General features: G+C 39.0%; 1 protein-coding gene across 6 annotated transcripts in view; it reads left to right on the top strand.

Annotated features, from left to right (window-relative positions):
* Nucleotides 1–22,542, top strand: part of ubr3 (ubiquitin protein ligase E3 component n-recognin 3) — a 362,318-nt gene that overhangs the window by 189,764 nt on the left and 150,012 nt on the right. For all 6 annotated transcript variants that reach the window (XM_043693674.2, XM_087989039.1, XM_043693675.2 and 3 more), the window contains one exon: nt 5,700–5,788. In XM_043693674.2, coding sequence (XP_043549609.1) covers nt 5,700–5,788 — 89 coding nt within the window. The remainder of the gene's footprint in view (nt 1–5,699; nt 5,789–22,542) is intronic.

A 22,542-nucleotide genomic window follows, 5' to 3' on the forward strand; every position in this document is an offset into this window, starting at 1 on the left:
TGGTATCACTCGCCAGAACAGAGATCGATTAGTTAAAATGCTATTATTTTTAATTAATGAATAGGCAATGGTTTCATTTCAGTGCCCTAAAGTTGGAGCAATCAATACGTTGGTCCCAGGTCAAATATCACAAAACTCGTTTCAACAATGGTTCAGTTGAAGTCCTTTAAATTTCTTCAGATAAACTTTACAAGAAGGATATTATTTTCTAATTTGACTCTGAATGTTCAACAGTCTTTTTGTCCAAGTTAGTTCTATATACTGAAATACACGGAGTGGTTTGTGAGTGGAATGAACGGCCAGAGGAAGTGGTCGACACAGGTACGCAGTTACAATGTTTGAAAGATATTTGGATAAATTCATGAATAGGAAACATTTGGAGGATATGGGCCAAACGTAGTCAGGTGGAACTAGTTTCGTTTGGGAACATAGTTGGCATGGACTGGTTGGACCAAAGGGTCTGTTGCCATACTGTATGACTCTAAGTTTTGAAGCAATGGTGGAAGAAAATTGATTTGGACAATGGAAAGAGGTGCAGGTGAATGGGAGTTGGTAGAATTATCTGGTCATTATCCTACAGGCACAGGGTTTGTGTGTATACAGAGACCTCTAATTTGTTTATATTGCTGATTCTCTGTCCCTAGTTGTGCTTGAGAAAATGATGTTGAATCGTGGTTTTGAAATGTTGGTATCATCTGATTAAGACACAGTCACAGTGCTGTTAGGCGGGGGGGTTCCAAGATTTTTATTGAGTGATAGTAAAGGAACAGTGAATTGTAACTTTGGATATTTTGCAAATGTTGGTTAGGGAACAGAAAATAATAATCATAACTTTCCAAAGCGCTCCAGATTCAGCAATTAGTCTTTACCTCAAATGCTACTTGATTATTAAAATTGGGGGCAAGATAACAACTGGACTAGACTAACTGTAACAAGAGTTTGGCAGTCCTGATGAAGGGCTTTTGCCCGAAACGTCGATTTTGCTGCTCGTCGGATGCTGCCTGAATTGCTGTGCTCTTCCAGAACCACTAATCCAGAAAAACACAGTAACTGAACAATGGGCTACCTTTGAAGAGAAGATAGTTGGGGACAGGTAAGGCATGTTACCTCAAATGGGAAAGGTGGAACAAGCAAATTCAGAACTCCTTGGATGACAAAAGAGATAGAAATTCACATAAAGAAGGAAAGTGCTTATGACAAATGTCATTATAGAAAATAAAATTGGGGACCAAAAGGAGTATTGAAGGTTCAGAGGGGAAATGAAAAGCAAATAAAAGAAGCAAAGAGGAACTATGAGAAAAGGCTGATAGCCAGCATAAAAAGATGTCCCAGAGTCTTATGTGACCATGTAAAACGTAAAACTGTGTCCAGTGGTGTTGGATAGATTGTTGATATTTAAAGTAGACAAGGCACCGGGACTGGTGAAATACATCTATGGACTTTTAAGCAAATGAAAGTCGAAATTGCAGGGCACTGGCCACAATTTTTCAGTCTTCCTCAGACTCTGGAGAGGTGGCAGAAAACAGGAAAATTAGGAACACATGGCTTTGTTCAGTTGTAAGGATAAGCCCAGCATTTACAGATAAGTCAGTTGAACTTCTGTGGTGGGGAACCTTCTGGACTCAAATATTTGAGATTGAAATAGTAGCAACTTGGAAAGAAGGTGAGTTGATCAGCAAGTATCAACATGGATTTCTGAAGAGGAAATTACGATTAACAATATGCTAGATCAGTGGTGTAATTGACCACACTGGAAGCTCCAGAAAGTTTGTTACGGTTGTGAGTACACATTATAGGACAGAGGGGAATCGGTTTAGCTCATTTGGCAGGATCGTTGGTTTGCAGAGCAGTGTGATGCCAACAGCGTGGATTCAATTCCCATCACCATTTTGAGGTTACCATGAAGGACTCTCCTTCTCAACCTCTTCCCTTGCCTGAGATCTGGTAGCCCTCAGTTAAATTGCCACCGTCGCTTCTCTCTAATGAGAGCTGTGCTTATGGTCTGTTAAGACAGATGTGACTGAATTGGAGTGAGTCCAGAAGTTATTTACAAGAATGATTCCAAGGATGGGAAAAGCAGGTTGGTAGAGAATTCCAAGAAAATGAATTTGTGGGAGTCAACGAGATGGATTTTTGGACTAGATAAGCAGAACGATGGAATCCTTGATTTGGTGATGTGTAATGAGGCAGATTTGATTAATGAGCTTAAGGTGAAGGAAGTCTTATGGAGCAGTGACTGTAATATAATAAAATTCACCCTAAGTTTGAGAGGGAGAGGCTGAAATCAGATGTAATAATATTACAGTTGACTGTTGACCTTGGAGAGAAGATTAAGAGGTGATCTGACAGAGGTTTTCAGAATCGTGGATAAAATACATAGGGAGAAACTATTCTTGTAAAAGAAACAAGAACAAGAAGACATAAATTTCAAGTGATCTGCCAAAGAAATAAGGTGAAGTCAGATAAATTTTTTTCGCTCAGAGCATTGAGGGTATGGAACGCACTGCCTGGAAGTTTGTTGGAGGCAGGTTCATTTGAGACATTCATGAGGGCATTGGATGGCTGTGAGGATAAAAGTAATGTGCAGGGGTATGTGGATAAAGCAAGAGATTGGCCTTCTGTACTTACCTCTTGCGTTCACCCTGGAAAAAAAAACTTTCCTTGATTTCACTTTTCATTGCATTTCCAAAATTCCTTTCGTGCTCCATTCTCTGCATTACTTTTTACCTATGGATGTACTCAGTCTCACTGTCAGCTCCACTTGGCTAGTCCTCCACTACAATCCTCATTTCTACTTTAAGTCAAGGAGATGCAGATTTGAATGGCTGTAATGGACAATTGGTCTGGCCATTTGGTGCCAAATCTAATTGGATTGCATAAACTACAGTTCTTCACATTCTAGATAGCTCCTGTGTAGTCAGCTTTCCAGGATGCTCCTCACTCCATCCAACTATGTGTAGTGATCTGTCATTCAAAACTTATCCCATAACATAGCATCTGGAAAATACCTGGTTGTAGATTTTCTCAAGCCTGATTTCAAATTTCTGGACTTCACTAAACATCATCTTGCACTGGAAGCAAAATAAGATCCTGTTTCTGCCTCTTCTGTGACCTGTGGAGGGAAAAAACCTAGAGATACATATTCTTTCAAGCTCTACTTCAAATTCCTGGACTCTTCTCAACATCTGAATGTCAGATACATTGTGCTCTAAATTACACTGGCAATGCCACAAGACCTAAATTCATTCTACTTTGCTGTTCTGCTGCAACATTTAAGGCAAGTCTGGTTAATCTACCACCAGCACTGCTTTTTTTTTGGGAAGTCTTCAGTCTCCAACTGATGCTGTGTCTGCCACTTATTCAAATGATTTTCAGTTTCATTCTGTTCCTGGCCCCAGGTTATGTGGGCATATAGATCATCACAGAAAGTATAGCTGTTTCTCAGCATAGCCTGACTTTAGTTATCTGGAAAATTCCTGTATTGGATCAAAGTCCTTTTCTGCTAACACTGAGTGGTAGTTGGCATCTAATGACCTCCACAGTGGTGCAGGAAAAATAATCAATCATGTACCACTCATTAAAATTATGTTTCCGATCTGAATGTCAGGATTCTTGTTGACAAACCCAACACCAACCTGTTCACCAACCATTGTAGCTCTGAAATGTGGGCACCTTGATATCAACTTTGCCACCATGAATGTGGGGTGGCATGCAGGACAAAGTCAACTGACGGAATGACACATCGACCTTTTCTCTGGAAGGGCCTTCTCAAAGAGAAATGATTCTTCCATAGTTTGGGGTTTATCATTGGAAATGAGCTCGTCTTGCAGCTCATCTGTTCTGCCGGTGGGTAAATGAATTTGTGATTTCTCATCCCACTTAAATAAGAAATCTGCATGCCACTATCATCCATGCATATACTCCTACATTTTGAGGTAAAAGATGAGATCCAAGGGCGGGTTCCATTCTGATCTTGAATGATAACTAGCCTGGCAGCAGTCAAATTGATTTTTGAGATTTCAGCAATAGATTTGGGAAAGACCAACAATTCTTTGGGTATGAAGAATTACTCTGATGACCAATTCAGGCTTGGAGAAAGTGAAAATTGCAGATGCTGAAGATCAGAGTTGAGAGTGTGCTGCTGGAAAGGAAAAGTGCAGTCAGGCAGCATTCAAAGAGCAGGAAAATCAGCATTTTGGGCATAACCCCTCCATCAGGACTCATTCAGGCTTGTTATTTGGGTTTGAAGTGTGGTATACTTTTCTGTACTGAATGTCCCATATATTAATAAACAATATTTTGTTAATAGACGGGATTTTTTCTTTCAGTCACAGGATCATCTCTGACTCGGCCAGCATTTATAGTTGACATTGAGAAGGTGATGGTGAGCTGCTGAGTTGTATATACGCTGTGCCCGTCACTATGTTACATGTATAACATTGATTGCAACAGAATTGCAAAATGTCATTGATTGAGATAAACTATAAGTTTTAAATCTCTTGACTGTTCCCCCGATCAGTATCATCTTTAATCATTAATAAATGACTGATAATATCAATCTTTATAAAATATTAAAATTTTATAATAATTGAAATATAACTTAAAAAATGGAATACTGATCTAATCACACTGGGCCATTCTGAATCAACAGGAACACTTCAGATTTGTATCTGGTTTCTATTCTAAATACTGTCTATAAATAATTCTATTTGGATGTATTGAGGAAGAAATTATACCAGGATTAAATGAGGGATCATTCTAGATCTGATACAATTTTAATATCATCAGTAGCTGTTTGATCAAATTAACCATCTGTTAATATAGCATACAACTTTGAATGTTGGACAATTCTAAGGTAAGTTAAATTTATGAAAACCTCCTGTAATTGCGAAGTGTCATCCTTGACTCAATGTTGGAGTATATTTGCTTCTAAGTCAGGAGTGCTATACTAGCCGAAGCACTGTCTTTGAGATAAAATGTTAAACCAAGTCTGTCATGTTATTTTGGACATAAAATATCCAATGGTACTATTTAAAGTAAGTGACAATGTTCTCCTACTGTCCTTGGAGAAGTTACCCTTCAAAAACAACATCAGTAAAACAGATCATCTGGTCATTTATCTGTTTCTGTGTGCAAGTTGACTGCCACATTTTGACTATAGGACAGTTTCAGCATTGACTCAATGGTTGTGAAATCTTTTGTGATATCCTAAAGTTTTGAAAGGCCTTATAGAAGGACAGTCGATTCTGTGTTTTTGTTTCTTTCTGTCTGTGCACGTTTTGAAATACTGAATGGTGGAATAAAATTTCCAAATCTTATTTCTGGTTGAACCTGATGTGTTCCATTCATTGCTGATTAATCTAACTCAATAAAGTGGATTGATACTGAAGTAGTTGGTATGAAATTTGAGACAGAGTATTCTGTCTGAAACTTTAAATATATTTAAAAGTTCATAATGTGGAAATGCTGGCTACTATTATAATTATATTTTTTCTTTGCTCAATGTCTGAATGGGATGTTCTAATTAGATCACAGTAATTTTATTCTATCATGCTGATGTTGATTACTGTGCAGGAGGAAATTTCTGCAGTTTAATAGGTCACAATAAGTCTCCTATATTTTTGAAAAGAATTGTATTTTTTCTCAATCTTAATTTTGTCAATTATGATTACATTTTGGTTGTTTTTTTTTCTGTACAGACGTCAGAAAGCCAGAGAGAGACAACAGAAGTTGCTTGCTGAATTTGCTTCAAGACAAAAAAGTTTCATGGAAACAGCAATGGATCTTGGTAAGCTTTTATTTATTCTCTCACTCTATTTGTCTAGTTGAGACCTATTATCAGTTTAATCTGAATAACACAGTTCTTTGGATTCTAATATATTGCAAATCTTTCTTTTTAATCCTTTATGGAAAGTGGGCATGGCTGGCATGGTGAGCATTTGTTGCCCATCCCTAATGTCCTTGAACTGAGCAGCTTGCTTGGACATTTTAGATATATTTAAAAGTGAGCCATATTCTTGTGGGTCTGCAATCACATGTAGGACAAAACAGGTAAGGATTACCTTCCATAAAGGACATCAGTAAGCCAGATGAGTCTTTATGATAATCAATGTTAGTTTCATGGCGCCATTCATGAGACAAGCTGTACAATCTAAATTTATTACGTGAATTTAAATTCTGCCGAACTGAGAAGAATTACTATCTTGTACTATGATGTGAAGGAGCTGGTGTTGGACTGGGGTGGACAAAGTTAAGAATCACACAACATCAGATTATAGTCCAACAGGTTTATTTGGAAGCACTAGCTCTTGGAGCGCTGCTCCTCCAACATGTGGTTGTGAAGTTTGCTCAAAAGATGCACAATCTGCAGGCAGTCAATACATATAATATTTTGTAAATTTCGCTTTGGAAATACAACCAGTCTGACTCAAGATTGGAGTACAGACAGACTGTGACCTCACACCTTTAATGCATTATCTGACCTGAGACGTCACCTTTTGTGATAAAGCCTTAAGTTATTTCGATAAGGTGACGTAAAGAAATTCTGGGATTTACATGTTAATGAACTGAAACCTGGATTCGAAAAGATGAAAGACTTAACAATCCGGGTTTGTTCAACATATCACTGTATGACACTGTAATCTTTTGCGATAATATTTATGTCTTATGAGCTTATATAGCACAACCACCTGATGAAGGAGCAGCATTCCGAAAGCTAGTGCTTCCAAATAAACCTGTTGGACTATAACCTGATGTTGTGTGACTTTTAACTTGTACTACTTATTTCACATTAATTGAACTGCATTGTGACACCTAGGGGAGTTTTACACTACTGAGAGAAGAGCAAATGTTTAGGGAATTACAAAGAGAACCAAACATCTGGAGTTGGTAGGAAAAGAAATTACAGATGCAACAGGAAATATCATAACAAATTTATTTTGGGCCAAAAAGAAAATTGCAAAAAATATTGCAGAACCTGTAGAGAGGAACAAAAAATCAGGAACAACATTTGGAAAATAGAAATCAGAGAGCATTATAAAATATAGAGAGAACATGCCATGTTGGAGAAATAATTTTTTGTTATTGGCACAAGCAGCTATGTTTGGTATATGTTTTGATTTGATATTTTTGTACCATATGGGCTTTTTTAAAGTGATCGTAGTCTTTCACTAAATTTGATTTCTTCAGCCGACAAAATGGAAGACTGGTATGTGAAATCAAAAAAACCTGTTTGGGTGATCTGAAGGAAAGAAAGAGATGTGCCTCTTCAATGATGGCAGAGGACTGAGGGGAAGTTATAACATACTGTGGCTTGGTGGAGACAGGCTATGGAGTGCATTGATGGAGGAAGGGAAAATCTTGAGGATACAAGTATCAGTATTTAGCTGGTGAATACAGTTGGGGTAGTTTGTGTCCATGCTTTTAAACAGCAACTTGACTTACTTGCTGAGCCTGCTAATCCTTCTTACACTTCCCTTTTGTTCCTGAAGTGGAGAAGAAGTTGTATGATAAAATGAATAAAACCATGTGAAATAGCATGAGGATCTACTTATTTGTCTCTTGCCTTTTAATTTTTTTTTTAGTCTCCTTCCCTGTTTAGATATGCATGTGGCAGGTGCGGCTTGAACTGGCACCTTCTGGCCCAGAAGTAAAGACATGACTACAGTGATGTCTTACTTGCTGTTTAAAGTATTTTTAAACTAACTGTTAAGGCATGCTATAACACACCTTTACAGTAGATGGGACTTGAACCAAGATTTCTGGCCCAAAAATTGGGAGACAACCACAATATCCTAATCAGATTGATCTGTGGACTGTGTTCACAGCTGGAATCTGTAAACTTCTAATAAAAATCTCATTCACCAAAGAGACCTGTTCTGACATGCTATAACATACTAATAGAGCAAGTGGGATTTGCATCTGGGCCTTCCGATCTAGAGACAGAGACATTAGTACTGTGTCACAAACTCCTCTCTTTTTAGTTATTTTTAAGCAACCTGTTCAGATTTATGACGCACCTCCATGGCAGGTGAAAATTGAACCCTGAGCTTCTGATGCAGAGGCACGAACAATACTTCTGCACCACTAAAGCCTTCTCCCAGTGTGTCTGTGTAGTTTTGAACAAGTAGCCGTTTGTATGTGAAGTAAATGTAACAACCAGCACAATTTAAAAGGATGAGAAAGTCTAATTGAAATTTACAGAATACTGAATGGCCTGGACATTGGGATGTTGGGAAGATATTTCCATTGGGAGGAGAGTCTAGGACCTGAGGGCACAGCCTTAGACTAAAGGGAAGGCCCTTAAGAACAGAGCTAAGGAGAAATCTCTTCAGCCAGAGAGTGGTGAATCTGTGCAATTCATCTGGGAAGTCCAGGTCATTGAATATATTCAAGACAGAGATAGAAGGGTTCTTAATTGTCAATGGGATCAAGGGTTATGGGGATAAAGCAGGAGAATGGGGTGGATAAATTTATCTGCCATGATTGAATGGCGGAGCAGACTCGATGGGTGAAATGACCTGATTTCTGCTCATATGTCTTATAGTTTTATACTGCAGAAACACTGTGTTCTCTTTGTCTGTTAGATATTTTTAATCAGTCTGTTCAGAATTGCTATGATGCACCACTGGAACAGGTTGGACTTGATCACTCAGAGGAAGGGACATTACCACTGCACCATAAGATCCCTATAGCCTACTATGTGGTGTTTCAAGGCAGTCTCCTATCTAAGTACTAACCAAGCTTGAGTCTGTTGAGCTTCCGAGTCTGCTTACTATCTGAGATCAGATGAGTTTGGGCTTCATCAGACCAGTATGACAATTGGCTGCTCTTGCTTTTCAGTTATTTTCAATCAACTGGTCGGATATGTTATTTAATACCTCTGAGGGAAGGTGAAACTTTAACTCTGTGCTTCTGCCTAGAGATAGAGACATTACCACTGCATCCAAAGAACCATTCTAAAAGAATACAGATAAGAGCTTTAACCCTTGACCCTCACTTTAAAAGTCTCATACTTTGCCAATTGATCCATCCGGGCTTAAATCCAAGATTTGTGCTGCACTAAGAATCAGTGAGCCTGACATAATTTGAACACACAGCCTTCTAATCTGGAGTCAGACATGCTTCTGATGTTAAATGAATCCACTTCTGGAACAGATGGGACTTGAATGTGAGCCTCCTGGCTATCCATGCTACCACTGCACTACAAGAGTCCCCCCTGTTTTGCTTTTTTCTTGTGTTGCTGATCACTTTAATCTGTTTGGTTGTCAGCAAACATTGTGTGTTGCCTAATTAGATCCTCAACACCATTTATAAAAGAGTAAAGCAAACCTTTAACTTCTAGGGTGAAAAAATAGTGTGGCAAGGTTTTAAGAAGTCTATAAGCAGAGAGTCAAAAATGGTGGTTCATTCTGATTTTATGTAGGTTGGACTGTGAAGTATTGAAAGGGAATGGGGATTAAATTGGATTGCAAATCACATTGGAAACTTTCAGGAATAGTGGTACAGCATTAATTCACGGCAACTGTTTGAAATGCAGACAGCATTTCACCTGTACCTCCTGCAATCTTGTGCACTGTATTCGCTACATCCAATGTGGTCTATTCTATGTTGGAGAAACCAAAAGCAGACTGGGTGACTGCTTTGCGGAACACCTACAGTCTCATGGAAGAATAAGAAAATATATTTGCTCTGTGTACTTCTGGTGAACAATAGTTGTAAATGGCTGAATTGACGCAGGGTGTAATTCACAGCAGAATCATGTCCACAGCAGATGCCATTTTAGTCCATAAGCACCCAAACAGCAAACAATACTGAGCCCCAGTTTTGTGTTTGACGAGCTTTTAAAAACTTTTTTCAAACCCCTTTCATTATTTCTTTGTTAATTTCAATATTTAAAGTTGAATATTTATTAGCAGCCAGGAGATACACTTGCTGGGGATAGACGTGCGGTTGGGGTTCTCGTTGTTAGATCTTAAGAAGCATTCTTAATTTCAAGACTGGATAGGATTGAGCTGCTACTTAATGGCTGGAAGTAAAACCATTAAGTTAACACAGTATGCTTATTAATTTGCCAAATATGAGTTCTAGTATCTGTTTAACATTCTAACAATCGACAGTTTTTACAGCCATTATTTGACTGCCATTAATCAGTAATGATTGGTTTATTTTGTGGCCATTGCTGTTGAAAATAACTAGAGGCTAAGGATATGTTAGGATATTTTCCTATCACTCCTAATTTTGTCTAAATCTTGAGATTAATGTATAAGGCTGTGATGAAACATTTATTTTTCCATCTACGAAGCTGAAATATTAAATTATGTATATTTAGGGGCCTTGATCAAGGCTGCCAGACACTCAACTAACACCAACTGAGTTTCAAAGAATTTTGTGTGCTTCTCAGTGGGAGGTATTTCAAATGTTATTGCTTAGTCCTCGAAATAGAAATACCTCGGGCAAATAAGAACAAAGTGTAGTCATTTTTTTTAATGCTAGCAAGGTGACATTAGAAAAATCTTGCATTATCAGGCTGTTGAGCCTGGTTAGAAAAATAAATTGGAATCCAACTGTCTTTTGGGGAATGAGGTGAAGGGTTGAGACAGAAGGTATCAAAGTACTAATAGTTGTGCTGCCTCTGGAGAGCTACTCTGACACACACTGTTTAGTGAGGGAAAATGTTCTTTGCAATTAGAGACTTGTACTGCCCTCAGCAAATTTCTTGCATATTTACTTAGCTTTAGGCCTATAAACGATATTATCTTGATGTTGCATGCAAAAGCAATTAAATACAGAAAAGCACCTGACTACAATCTTGAAAAATATTGTGTATTAGGCAATTTGGATGTAATCTTTGTGATAACCTCATGTTTGGCTTTGGTAAGAATTGTGTTTTTTTAACCAAAGAGCAACACTTTGCAGAATATAGTCTAATTCAATTAAGTAAGATCTTTGAATTACAAAACCTGACTTCTCATTTACAAAGTTTCCATTTATGCAGCAGTACGGTTTTTTTTGTGAATAAAGAGAATTGAAATTGTGAGGTAAATTAATTGGAATTTACTGACATTCATGCCAAGTCTTTCTAAGATTGATAATAATGAAATTGGTTTCCTTTATATTTTTTGATTGGATGTTGATTGAGAACAAATGCAATAGTTGATTATATTTAGCACCAGATAGGCTTAATCAAAAAATTGGACTGAAGTAATTTTTGAAAGGTATCTATACAGATTTTTACTTTGATGTTTCTTGCATGTTATGTTTTCCCACTGTTTGCTTGTCATAGAATATTTTTCAGGTTTTGTGTGCTGGAATTAAAAATTATGGTTACTTCCATTTGCTGGAAGTTATCAGTTATAAGGGAGGGCCTGGCAGTATTGGGATGGTGAAGAAATAGACCTACTTGAGGAAGTAAGCATAGCAATTGGCAATTTTGCCAGGTTACTGTGATTTCATTGTAATTTGCACAAAATTAACTAAAAGAACAAGGACTTTCAAATGCACATTGCATCCAAGTTGAGTTGCATTATAATTGATTTTCTGGAGGATTTGAAATGGCATACAGATGATGTTTCCACTTCTGGGAGATAAACAGAACTTATAGCCACAAAATGAAGACAGTACTAATAAACCCAAAAGAGAATTCAAGAGAAATTTCTTTATCCAAAGAATGGCTAGACTGTTAAATTCTCTATGAGATTTTTGTTAGTATAGCTCCTTTCACAATGTTGGGACTCCATAGAGTCCCTTATTTTACTTTTGAACTGTTGTCATATTTGTATTGTAAGAAATAATTTGCGAAAAAACAACAGGCTCCTGCATATAGTGCTATGATAGTGACCAGGTAATCTGTGTTAGTAGTATTGATTTGAGGGATAACTGCTCTGCTTCTCTTCAAACTAGCATCATGGGATATATTACGTGCACTTGAGGGAGCAGACGGATAGCAGTTTACTGATTCATTTGAGAGATGGTATCTCCAACTGAAGAAGTGCTGTCAGGCGAGATTTTTGTGCAATGTTTAGCAATCAGTGAGACCTGAAACCTCAACTTTCTGACTCAGCAGCAAGAGTGCTTCCCAATGAGTTGAAGCTGACACTGACAGAATGAGCAATGAAGCACCGAAAAGGAAGTGTTGATTGGGTTGAATGAAGGTGGGAGGGAAGAGGCTCATCTAAAGGGTAATTGGCCATATTAGTTACTTCACAACTTGAATAGTCCAGTACCCTTTGCATCCTATCTGGCAAAGACCTCAGCTCAACCAAACTGTACTAATGGTATCCTATTGTGAGACCATTTGATAGTGTTGCCTATGCTCTAGTCATGGGAAGAGGTGCAAGGGGCAGAGAGGACTAGTTGTGTTGCATCAGTGAGATGACCAGGGCAAAGGCAAAGGCCTCAAGCCCTTGGATGTCCAGAGCTGTAATGTTAATGTAAATGCAGGCAGCATCTGCGGACAAGCTGTACAATTGTAAAAGATAGCTTGAAAATCTTTAATGAAAGTCCTCTCAAAAACTTGGGGTTTTGTGTGAAAAGTTGCATTGTGACTGGGTATTCAAAATCTGACCATAGGACAAGGGAAGGCAAGAATAACAGTGAATATGAAAGTGAATTGGAGGTAAATGTAAAAGTCAATCAGCTTTATGTAGCTAATTTGCTGTCATTAGCTATGTGTTGTTGGGGATAGAATTCTAAAAAGCTTTGGGTGAGTTGTTGCCAAGTCCAACTGGAGCTTCTGACACAGAAATGTCCCAAGGAGAAGTGTCAGGGAGCAAGATAGCTGGTATTTTGCAAGCGTGTAAATGCAGAGATAGAGCTTTATCCCATTTAGGATGCAATACCAAGCAAAGAAGTTGAAAATCTAGAATGTTGTTGAAAAAGTTTAAACTGGAGTTCAGTTGTCTGACAGTTCATTTCCGATGAAAGAAGTAAGAGGGCTTCAAGGTTGAGTTGGAAGTGCTGTTTTAGATTAGATTAGATTTCCTACAGTGTGGAAACAGGCCCTTCGGCCCAACAAGTCCACACCGACCCTCCGAAGAACAATCCACCCAGACCCATTCCCCTGCTAATCCACCTAACACTGTGGGCAATTTAGCATGGCCAATTCACCTAACCTGCCTATCTTTGGACTGTGGGAGGAAACCGGAGCGGGAAGTCAGGCTATGTTCTCAAAAGAGAGGAGGTAAAATTCCTCGGAGGAAAGACCGAGTTGAAGCTTATTGTGACTTGGTGATTACTGGTGCCTGGATGAATCACCGAGAAATTGGTAAGGTCTGTCTGACACTGACATAATGAATATTTGAGGCAACTGCTCATAAAGCTCTTCAAAGGATGTGTTGATTGGATTCAATGAAAGTAGGAAGGAAGAGATTTACTGCACTTAAATCTTACTGCACTTCACTGTATCTAGTCCAATATGTTTGCTGCTCATAATGTGGTCTCCTTGAAGCTCAGAGGTGAAATGCAGACTGGGTGACCTTTTTGTGGATTGCCTATACTTTGTCCAAAAGATGACCCTTAACTTCCACTTGTCTGGCACTTCAACAGAACACTGTGTTCTTTGCCAATATGTTGGACCTATTGCTGCATTCCAGTGAGGCTCTTGTTTTCTGTTTGGGGACATTGCAGCCTTCAGGATTCAATATTCAGTTCAATAATTTTAGAGCCTGAATATCTCCTTCCATGTCCCTTTTCACATCCTGCACCCTGGTCCCTGTTTTGACACCAACTCTTTTCAGCAGAAGCAACCCATTTTTGCCTACTTATTGGCCTCATCGGTTTTCTGTTTCCTGGCTGACTATCAACCATCCCTTCTTGTGCATAACTTTCTTTCTCTTCCTGTGGGCTCCAATTCCACCTTTCTGCTCAATCCACTGGCCCCTGCCCTCAAAATCCCCATCATCAGCATAAATGCCATCTTGTCCCAGCCAGTGTCTAATATTTAATACACACCTTTTGTGGTGTGTTTGACTGTTAATTCCTGATTATGTCACCTTATTTCGAGGTGTTGGAATTTAAGGCAGATTGAATTTACTGTTCGCTTTGTCGTCTCTTGTATAGTAAAATTTATTGAGGAATCATGGAACTTTGTTGCTTTCTTCTCTTAAAATTTTAAATCTCAATTACTTATTATCTGTTCAACAATAAAGTTTCTGAGCCCCTCCAGAAGTGTAACACACCTAAATTCTGTGAAGAGGGGAGACAGCAGCTGTTGGCAGCAAAAACTTTGGATCGTTCTTGACTAAAAGTTGACTTTCAAGTAATTGATGGGGAAGTTTATTTTGAGAATCATGTAGGAGGCGAGATGATGTGTGGAAAGCAGATGCTTTGGGGCCCTACAGTACATTCTCAAAAGGGAAGTTTTAAATCCTATAGAGGTGCTTCTTTATGTGCACTGGGGACCTGTTGAATAATAGGATTTGAGTTGCATTAATCTGTATCCTCCTTTAGGCAAATACTTAACTGCCTTTCAAAACTTTACAGATTCACATTACAGTAGTCAAAAATAGTCAAGATTTGTACAGCTACAATCATGTTCATATGTAACTGCATATTTGCCTGATTTTCACTGGAGTGGTAGGGTTAAAATGGAGCTGCCAGAGGCAATAAAATTGAATTGCTTTGGTTTTGTACATCAATGATTGTTTATAGACAATCTATTAGATTAAAAGAAAAACTAATTTTAGTTGAGATTATCTTTTTTTGTAAGATGCAGAAATATATTTTATATGTGCCAATCCTTGGGAATGTTTTGCACCGTAATACATTATGACCACAGTGGTAATGCACTTTCTGTAGCCTGAAGCAATGGTATACAGCTTTAATAATAGCAGGCATCATTTTCGGGTTGTATTGGAACAAATTCTTAGTTGGTCTTTGACCTTCATTTCAAAATAAATATTGGTACATTTTCATGAAATTGAAAATGTTTTGACATTTTAAGTTAATTTATAATGGTGCATTTATTGTTACATTGTGTTATGGGTTTGTGTCAAATCAGAAGCTACATATTACATGATAAGAAATTGATTTCTACAGCTGTAATATACTGCCCTGCAATGTCTCTTGTTGATATATTAGTTTAAAGTTTATTCAAATAAACATTTGCAATAGTATAATTTTTAAGAAATACATTGTTGAAATTCTGAGTTCAGGTTTTGCTTAACAGAATAATGGTACAATATAGGATCCCAGTTTATCTTAATATGGATCAAGTCAGATCCCAGAACGGATAGGACTCTTGTGCCACAGTGATAGAGTTCCTCCCTCTCTGAGACAAGAGGCCCAGGTTCATTCCTGATTGAATGGTTTTAGCCTAAAACATTGATTTTCCTGCTTCTTGGATGCTGCCTGACGGCTTGTTTAGGAAAAATATCAAAATCCCAGAGTGAAACCCTAGCTTATTAGATCTGCACCCTTTTTTGTGGTCTCTACAACAAACTCCACTCCTTAGTCATCAATTCCATTTCTTTCCAAACGAAAGGTCATTGTTTGTTTGAATCTGAACCAGATCATTTACCTTCTTACAGTCTAAGTGTCACTCCTCCTCCAACTCTGATCTCTTGTGCATTCTTGATCTTAATTCCTGTATTGTTGATAGTCATGCCTGAAACTGCCTGAGCCCGAAACTCTAAAATTCCTTCCCAAACCCGCTCCATGCCTATCTTTCTTCTCTACTTCAAGTCACTTTTTTTTGGCTTGGTTTATGAACCATTGTTAGCCTTATAGTATGGACAGGTGGCATCCCTCCCCTCAACCTCCCAGTATCTTCAATATTTCCTTTGCTCAATATGTGATTAGGATGCTATTACATAGTGAATAAACCACTGATAGAAACTATCTATAACTTGCTGGCAGAGTGTATGGGAATGTTTGTATGTATTGTACTGTCCTTCTAATTGTTTTGTAGGAAGCAAACAAAGGATTTGTTTGATATCTGTAAGCTATTAACCTTTAGAATTAATTAGTTGGTGTAATGGTGTATAAAAATTATGTTTTGCTAATCAGCCATGTAGGATCAAGAATAGGCCATTCACATTCTCATGTTTGTTTCCTTATTTGATGAGACCACGGCTGACTAATAATCTCAACTTCACCCATGCACCTTGTTTCTCTTGATATTCTTGACTAACAAAAATCTACTTTGTCTTAATAATCCAGTTGAAGACTGAAACTTTGTGACTGCCAGACAGGCAGAGATAAAAGTTGACTATTATGAGCTGCTCCATTGAACTAAACAATTAATTTTTGTTGGCCCCATAAGTTCAAAAGTGCAAGGGAAAGGATCGAAAGTGGGAGTGTGAAAGGAAATTAATTAGCCAGAGTAAGGAATAGACAGCTGGGAGTGCCCCAAGATCTCCTCCTCCAGTCAAAACAGAAGGTGCTGAAAATCAAGGTGAAAATGTTTTTCAATTGTAATAAAGTTGTGCACACATTCAGAATGCTTGAAGTTGTAGGAAAAACCTATGGTACTTATTGGGGGTTTGTAAGAGTGAATCTGAAAAAGCAACTCAAATAAAAATGCCACTGATCAAATTGTAGCTTTAACTACAACTAAGAGATCTGCGGCAAGCATTGCTAAGTGCAAGAATGGTGAAGAAGGTAAACAAGAGATAGAGAAAAGGTTTTTGTCAAAAGGGATGATGTGCTTTTTTTGTTCAAACGATGTAGATAAATCCATCCTACATTGAAGGGATCTAGAAGCCACTCAGGCCTTTTTGTTAGAAAAGGATCTAGTGTTCTCACCAGAGAGTTAAATAAAACCAAAGTATTCTCAAATGGGATAAGTGGTGAGTATATCCTGATTCCGTTGTACAGAGTGCATTTGGAATGTGACTAGTGGTAGGAAGAGTGGATAGACAGAGTGGACTTGCTCCTGAGTATTGATTTGGTTGGAGTGAAAGTCATAGCTTCACCCATTTTTGTGTGTGAGCGTTGCAGTGGTGAGGACCTAACCTCTGAAAGGAAAGTATCAAAATATAGCGCTCTGTCCCTCCTGTGTGTGAGATATACCAGCAAATCTAACTCCTGCTAACTATTGTCATCCTTTTTTTATTGAACTGCTTTGTTTGCATACCCCAATCAAATAAGAGAAAAGGAAATCCTTCAAGGATATGTAAAGGATCAATTCTTCCCCAGTGCCTGAACATTGATAACACAAAGTTGTTTGCGCCAATGAAGAACTAAAGAGGATTGAAAGATGCGAGAAGATATTGAACTCAATTAACTTATTGAAATCTCTATTCCAGATTGATGCTTTTGAACTATTATATCTTTGTTTTCTCACCCTTAAAATCCATACCTTTTGTGTGTCTGTGTAGTCAAGAATTAGTAGAATTATAAAATTTTAAGTTAGTAATTCATATTTCATTGTTACCATCGGTTTAAGGCAATTTAGAGTCATAGAGATGTACAGCATGAAAACAGACCCTTCGGTCCAACCCGTCATGCCGACCAGATATCCCAACCCAATCTAGTCCCACCTGCCAGCACCCAGCCCATATTCCTCCGAACCCTTCCTATTCATATACCCATCCAAATGCCACTTAAATGTTGCAATTGTACCAGCCTCCATCACATCTTCTGGTAGCTCATTCCATACACATACCACCCTCTGCGTGAAAAAGTTGCCCCTTAGGTCTCTTTTATAAACTTACCCCTCTCACCCTAAACCTATGCCCTCTAGTTCTGGACTCCCCGACCCCAGGGAAAAGACTTTGTCTATTTAGCCTATCCGTGCAATTTGTTGATCATTAACTTTTTTTTCTTGTTAAGTACACAAAATTGGTGTGTATACACTTGCAATCTGAATTAGACAGTTAGGTATAATTGAGAAATGTAGTAGTAATGAATCTGGTTCATCTTTGTAATGACTCGAGGGATAGTGGGGCATGTTTCAAGTGTGATAACCCAGCAGTTTGTTATGAAGTTCATAAATAAGTTTATAATTTTATACAAATGTATGTACTCATACTTCATAGGTGGTTTCAGCTCCTTCTGCTCGTATCCACCTGTCAACATTTCTTTGCTGAACTTATGTGGCTATTCAAGAGTGCACTGGAATTTTCAAATCTAGAGGTAGTCACGCTTTCCTTATTTTATAAATTCCATACTTGATTAGTAAAAGCAAAGAATTCTCCATTTTCTACAATGTGAGCAATAATTGACTGAACATGTAATGTGATGACAGTTTAAAAACAAGTTGAATTAATGTATGATTTTGTCACATGTATTTTACAGTGAGAAAAACAGTTAAATACAGTAAAAGGCTTTTCAACTATTACCATTTTAAATTGTTTAAGAATAAGAAACAGAAGTAGGAAAATATAGCTTAAAGAGAATCCATCAGTCCTGAGCCTGCTCATCATCATCAATGTCTGTATTGCCAACCCCCTTCACTGCCTCGCCGTTGTCTACACCCTTTAGGTGCCATCTTTCGCCACTGGGCCGATTCTTCTCCCCCTCTGCCGCCGGATCCACAAACATCAGAGTTGAATTTCCTGGGCCCACCTTGTCGACATCGCCGTCGATCAAAAGTCGTCCTTCATGAGTTTAGAACATAGAACAATGCAGCACAGTACAGGCCCTTTGGCCCTCAATGTTGAGCCGGCCTTTTATGCTTCTCAAAGATCAGACTAACCCAAATATCCTTCTTGGTACTAACTTCCATGTACCTATCCAAGAGAGTTGCTTAAATGTCCCTAATGTATCTGACTCTACTACCACTGCTGGAAGTGCATTCCACGCACTCACCACTGTTTGCATAAAAACCTACCTCTGACATCACCCCTAAACCTTTCTCCAATTATGTCTCCTCGTGATAGACATTTCTGCCCCGGGGGAAAAGTCTCTGGCTATCCACTCTATCTATGCCTATCAGCATCTTGTAAACCTCTATCGAGTCACCTCTCCTCCTTCTTGACTCCAATGAGAAAAGCCCTACCCTCCCCAACCTTTCTTCCTAAGACATCCCCTCCAGTCGATCATGAAGGTTTCATCTCAATTCTAGAATAAACAACTAGAAACCAGCAGGCACCACAGGAGATCCAATGCATACTCTCTTTGTACACTAATCTTTCTGTTGTGGATGTTCTGCAAAATTTCTATTCCCTGTGTTGGGATAGATAAAATCGCACCTGGACCTCATTTCTCCGTACTGATGCATTGAGGACAATGGTACTCTCAAATCAATAATGGCTCCATTCCTGTACAGTATCCTTCCTCTTCACTTGTGCCAAGAGGCAAAAACACATAGACCATATTGTAGCTACCAATCCATGAAGACTTTCAGAACCTACTGAATCTGCGACTCTGATTTCTCAAACCTTTCTGAGGCTCCACGAATACTTTGAGTCTTTCAGGTTTTGATAAGTGAGAAATGGCACACCTCTGGAATGATACTCGTAAGGCCAATAAAAATCTGATGAAGGATCCAACAGTAAAGCTGACAACGTTCAACATCATTTGAGTAGTAGCCTGCATTGGCCATACAAGGATATCACATCTCCCATGCAAATTAAATTTCAAAGATAGCTTTCATTGTTAATGAGTGATGCTTCTAAAAATTTTGGTGCAGGATGCAAGGCAGCCATGCAATATTACACAGTCTGTAACTTGGCTGTCGAATTTGAGCTTAGACTTGTAAAACTACTTCGTGAAAGAATAAATCATGTGGAAGTATCTGGGATGTGAATGAGGTTTTCAACAGCCAATGGGCTGTGGATGCGGTGTACATGGAATTTTAGAAAGGCGTTTGATATGGTTCCCCATGGTAGGCTCTTTTAGAAAGTAAGGGGCATGGGATTCAAGGAAATCTGTCTTTCTGGATACAGAATTGGCTAGCCCATAGGGTAGTGGTTGGATGAAAAGTATTCAAGCTGGAGCTCAGTGACCAGCAGTGATCAGTTCTGGGACTTCTGCTGTTTGTGATTTTTATAATTGAATTGAATGAGGAAGTGTAAGAGTGTTTTAGTAAGTTTGCCGATGACACAAAGATTGGTGGAGTTGTGGATGGTGTGGGGGGATCCTTTGGGTTGCAACCAGACATTGACAGGATGCAGAACTGGGCTGATAAGTGACAGTTGGCGTTCAAGTATGAAGTCATTCACTTTGGAAGGTCCAATATGAATGCAGAATACAGGTTTAAAGGCAGGATTCTTGACAGTGTGGAGGAATAGAGGGATTTTGGGGTCCATAGATCCATCAAAGTTGCCACCCAGGTTGACAGAGTTGTTAAGAAGGCATATGGTGTGTTGGTTTTCATTAGCAGGGGGATTGAGTTTAAGAGCCACGAGGTTATGCTGCAGCTCTATAAGAGTCCTGGTTAGACCACGCTTGGAATATTGTGTTCATTTATGGTCACCTCATTATAGGAAAGATGTGGAAGCTTTAGAGAGGGTGCAGAGGAGATTTCCCAGGATTCTGCCTGGACTGGAGGGAATGTCTTAGGAAGAAAGGTTGGGGAAGGTAGGGCTTTTCTCATTGGAGTGAAAAAGGATGAGAGGTGACTCGATAGAGGTTTACAAGATGCTGAGAGGCATAGATAGAGTGGATAGCCAGAGACTTATCCCCCGGGGCAGAAATGTCTATCACGAGGAGACATAATTGGAGAAAGGTTTAGGGGTGATGTCAGAGGTAGGTTTTTATGCAGACAGTGGTGAGTGCGTGGAATGCACTTCCAGCAGTGGTAGTAGAATCAGATACATTAGGGACATTTAAGCAACTCTCTTGGATAGGTACATGGAAGTTAGTACCAAGAAGGATATTTGGGTTAGTCTGATCTTTGAGAAGCATAAAAGGCCGGCTCAACATTGAGGGCCAAAGGGCCTGTACTGTGTTGCAGTGTTCTATGTTCTAACCTCATGAAGGAGGACTTTTCAATGTCGATAGGGCTGTTTTTGTCATTGTTATTTCGAGTGCTTAGATTGATACCAGGTGGTCTATCCAGTTTTGTTTCTTTTTGTGATTTCATGGCTATTAGAGTCATAGAGGTAAAGAGCACGGAAACAGACCCTTCGGTCCAACTCGTCCATGCAGACCAGATATCCCAACCTAATCTAGTCCCATGTGCCAGCACTTTGCCCATAGCCCACTAAATTCTTCCTATTCATATACCCATCTAGATGCCTTTTAAATATTGTAATTCTACCAACCTCTACAGCTTCCTCTGGCAGCTCATTCCATACACGTACCACCCTCTGTGTGAAGACGTTGCCCCTTAGGTCTCTTTTAGATCTTTCACTCTCACCCTAGACCTATGCCCTCTAGTTTTGGACTCCCCCGCGCCAGGAAAAAGACTTTGTCTATTTATCTTATCCATGCCCCTCATGATTTTATAAACCTCTATTATGTCACCCTTCAGCCTCCGATTCGCCAGGGTAAAAGTCCCAGCTTATTCAGCCAATCCCCATAGCTTAAATCCTCCAACTCTGGCAACATCCTTGTAAATCTTTTCTGAACCCTTTCAAGTTTCGCAACGTCCTTAAATCCTCCAACTCTGGCAACATCCTTGTAAATCTTTTCTGAACCCTTTCAAGTTTCGCAACGTCCTTCCAATAGGAAGAAGACCAGAATTGCACGCAATATTCCAAAAATGCCCCAATCAATGTCCTGTACAGCTGCAACATGGCCTTCCAATTCCTGTACTCTACACTCTGACCAATAAAGGAAAGCATACCAAATATCATCTTCACTATCCTATCTACCTGTGACTCTATGAACTTTCACTCTATGGTCTTTTTGTTCAACAACACTCCCTAGGATCTTACCATTAAGTGTATAAGTCCTGCTAAGATTTGCTTTCCCAAAATGCAGCACCTTGCATTTATCTAAATTAAACTCCTTCTGCCACTCCTTAGCCCATTAGCTCATCTGATCAAGATCCTATTGTAATCTGAGGTAACCTTCTTTGCTATCCACTACACCTCCAATTTTGGTGTCATCTGCAAACTTACAAACTATGCCTCCTATGTTCTGTTATGGAGAAAATCACCAGTCACTGAGTCAGAGTCAGAGTTCAATGACAGAGTTTATTGTACAAGGAAATACTGGAGCTCCAGGGAGATAAAGACACCAGCAGCACAGTGGTCAGCTGCGCGTCTTCTCTCAACCTGGAGCACATGTCAAGACACATTTATCCATTTTGTAATGCAATAGGTCAGTGATGACAGTTATTGTCTTTGTCACATGGTTTGTTTATTGTAAACATTGCTGAATCGTTGACAGTTTTGATGCAGTCATTGTCAATTCCAGTGCAGCCTATGTTAATTTCAGCACGGTCGTTGTCAGTTTCAGCGCAGACATTGTCAGTTTTAATGTCTGCGCAAAAGTCCATTGCTATAGTAATGGGTACTAATCCCTTTTCCTAAAGGGACAATTACTGCAGTCCTGGCTATTATCGCTTTGTATCGAGTCCGTATCAAACTGTTAACATTTCTAAGGTTTTGGCTGGACCCAGCCACTTCGGCAGGCATTGTATGCTACTCATGTGTATTCTCTTTCCTACCCGCCTTAAACTAATCAATTGGGTTGTGAGTGTATTGTGCT

Source organism: Chiloscyllium plagiosum, unplaced genomic scaffold (assembly GCF_037043375.1).
Source record: "Chiloscyllium plagiosum isolate Xiang-an unplaced genomic scaffold, Cpla_swu_hap1 HiC_scaffold_7, whole genome shotgun sequence".
NCBI lineage: Eukaryota > Metazoa > Chordata > Chondrichthyes > Orectolobiformes > Hemiscylliidae > Chiloscyllium > Chiloscyllium plagiosum.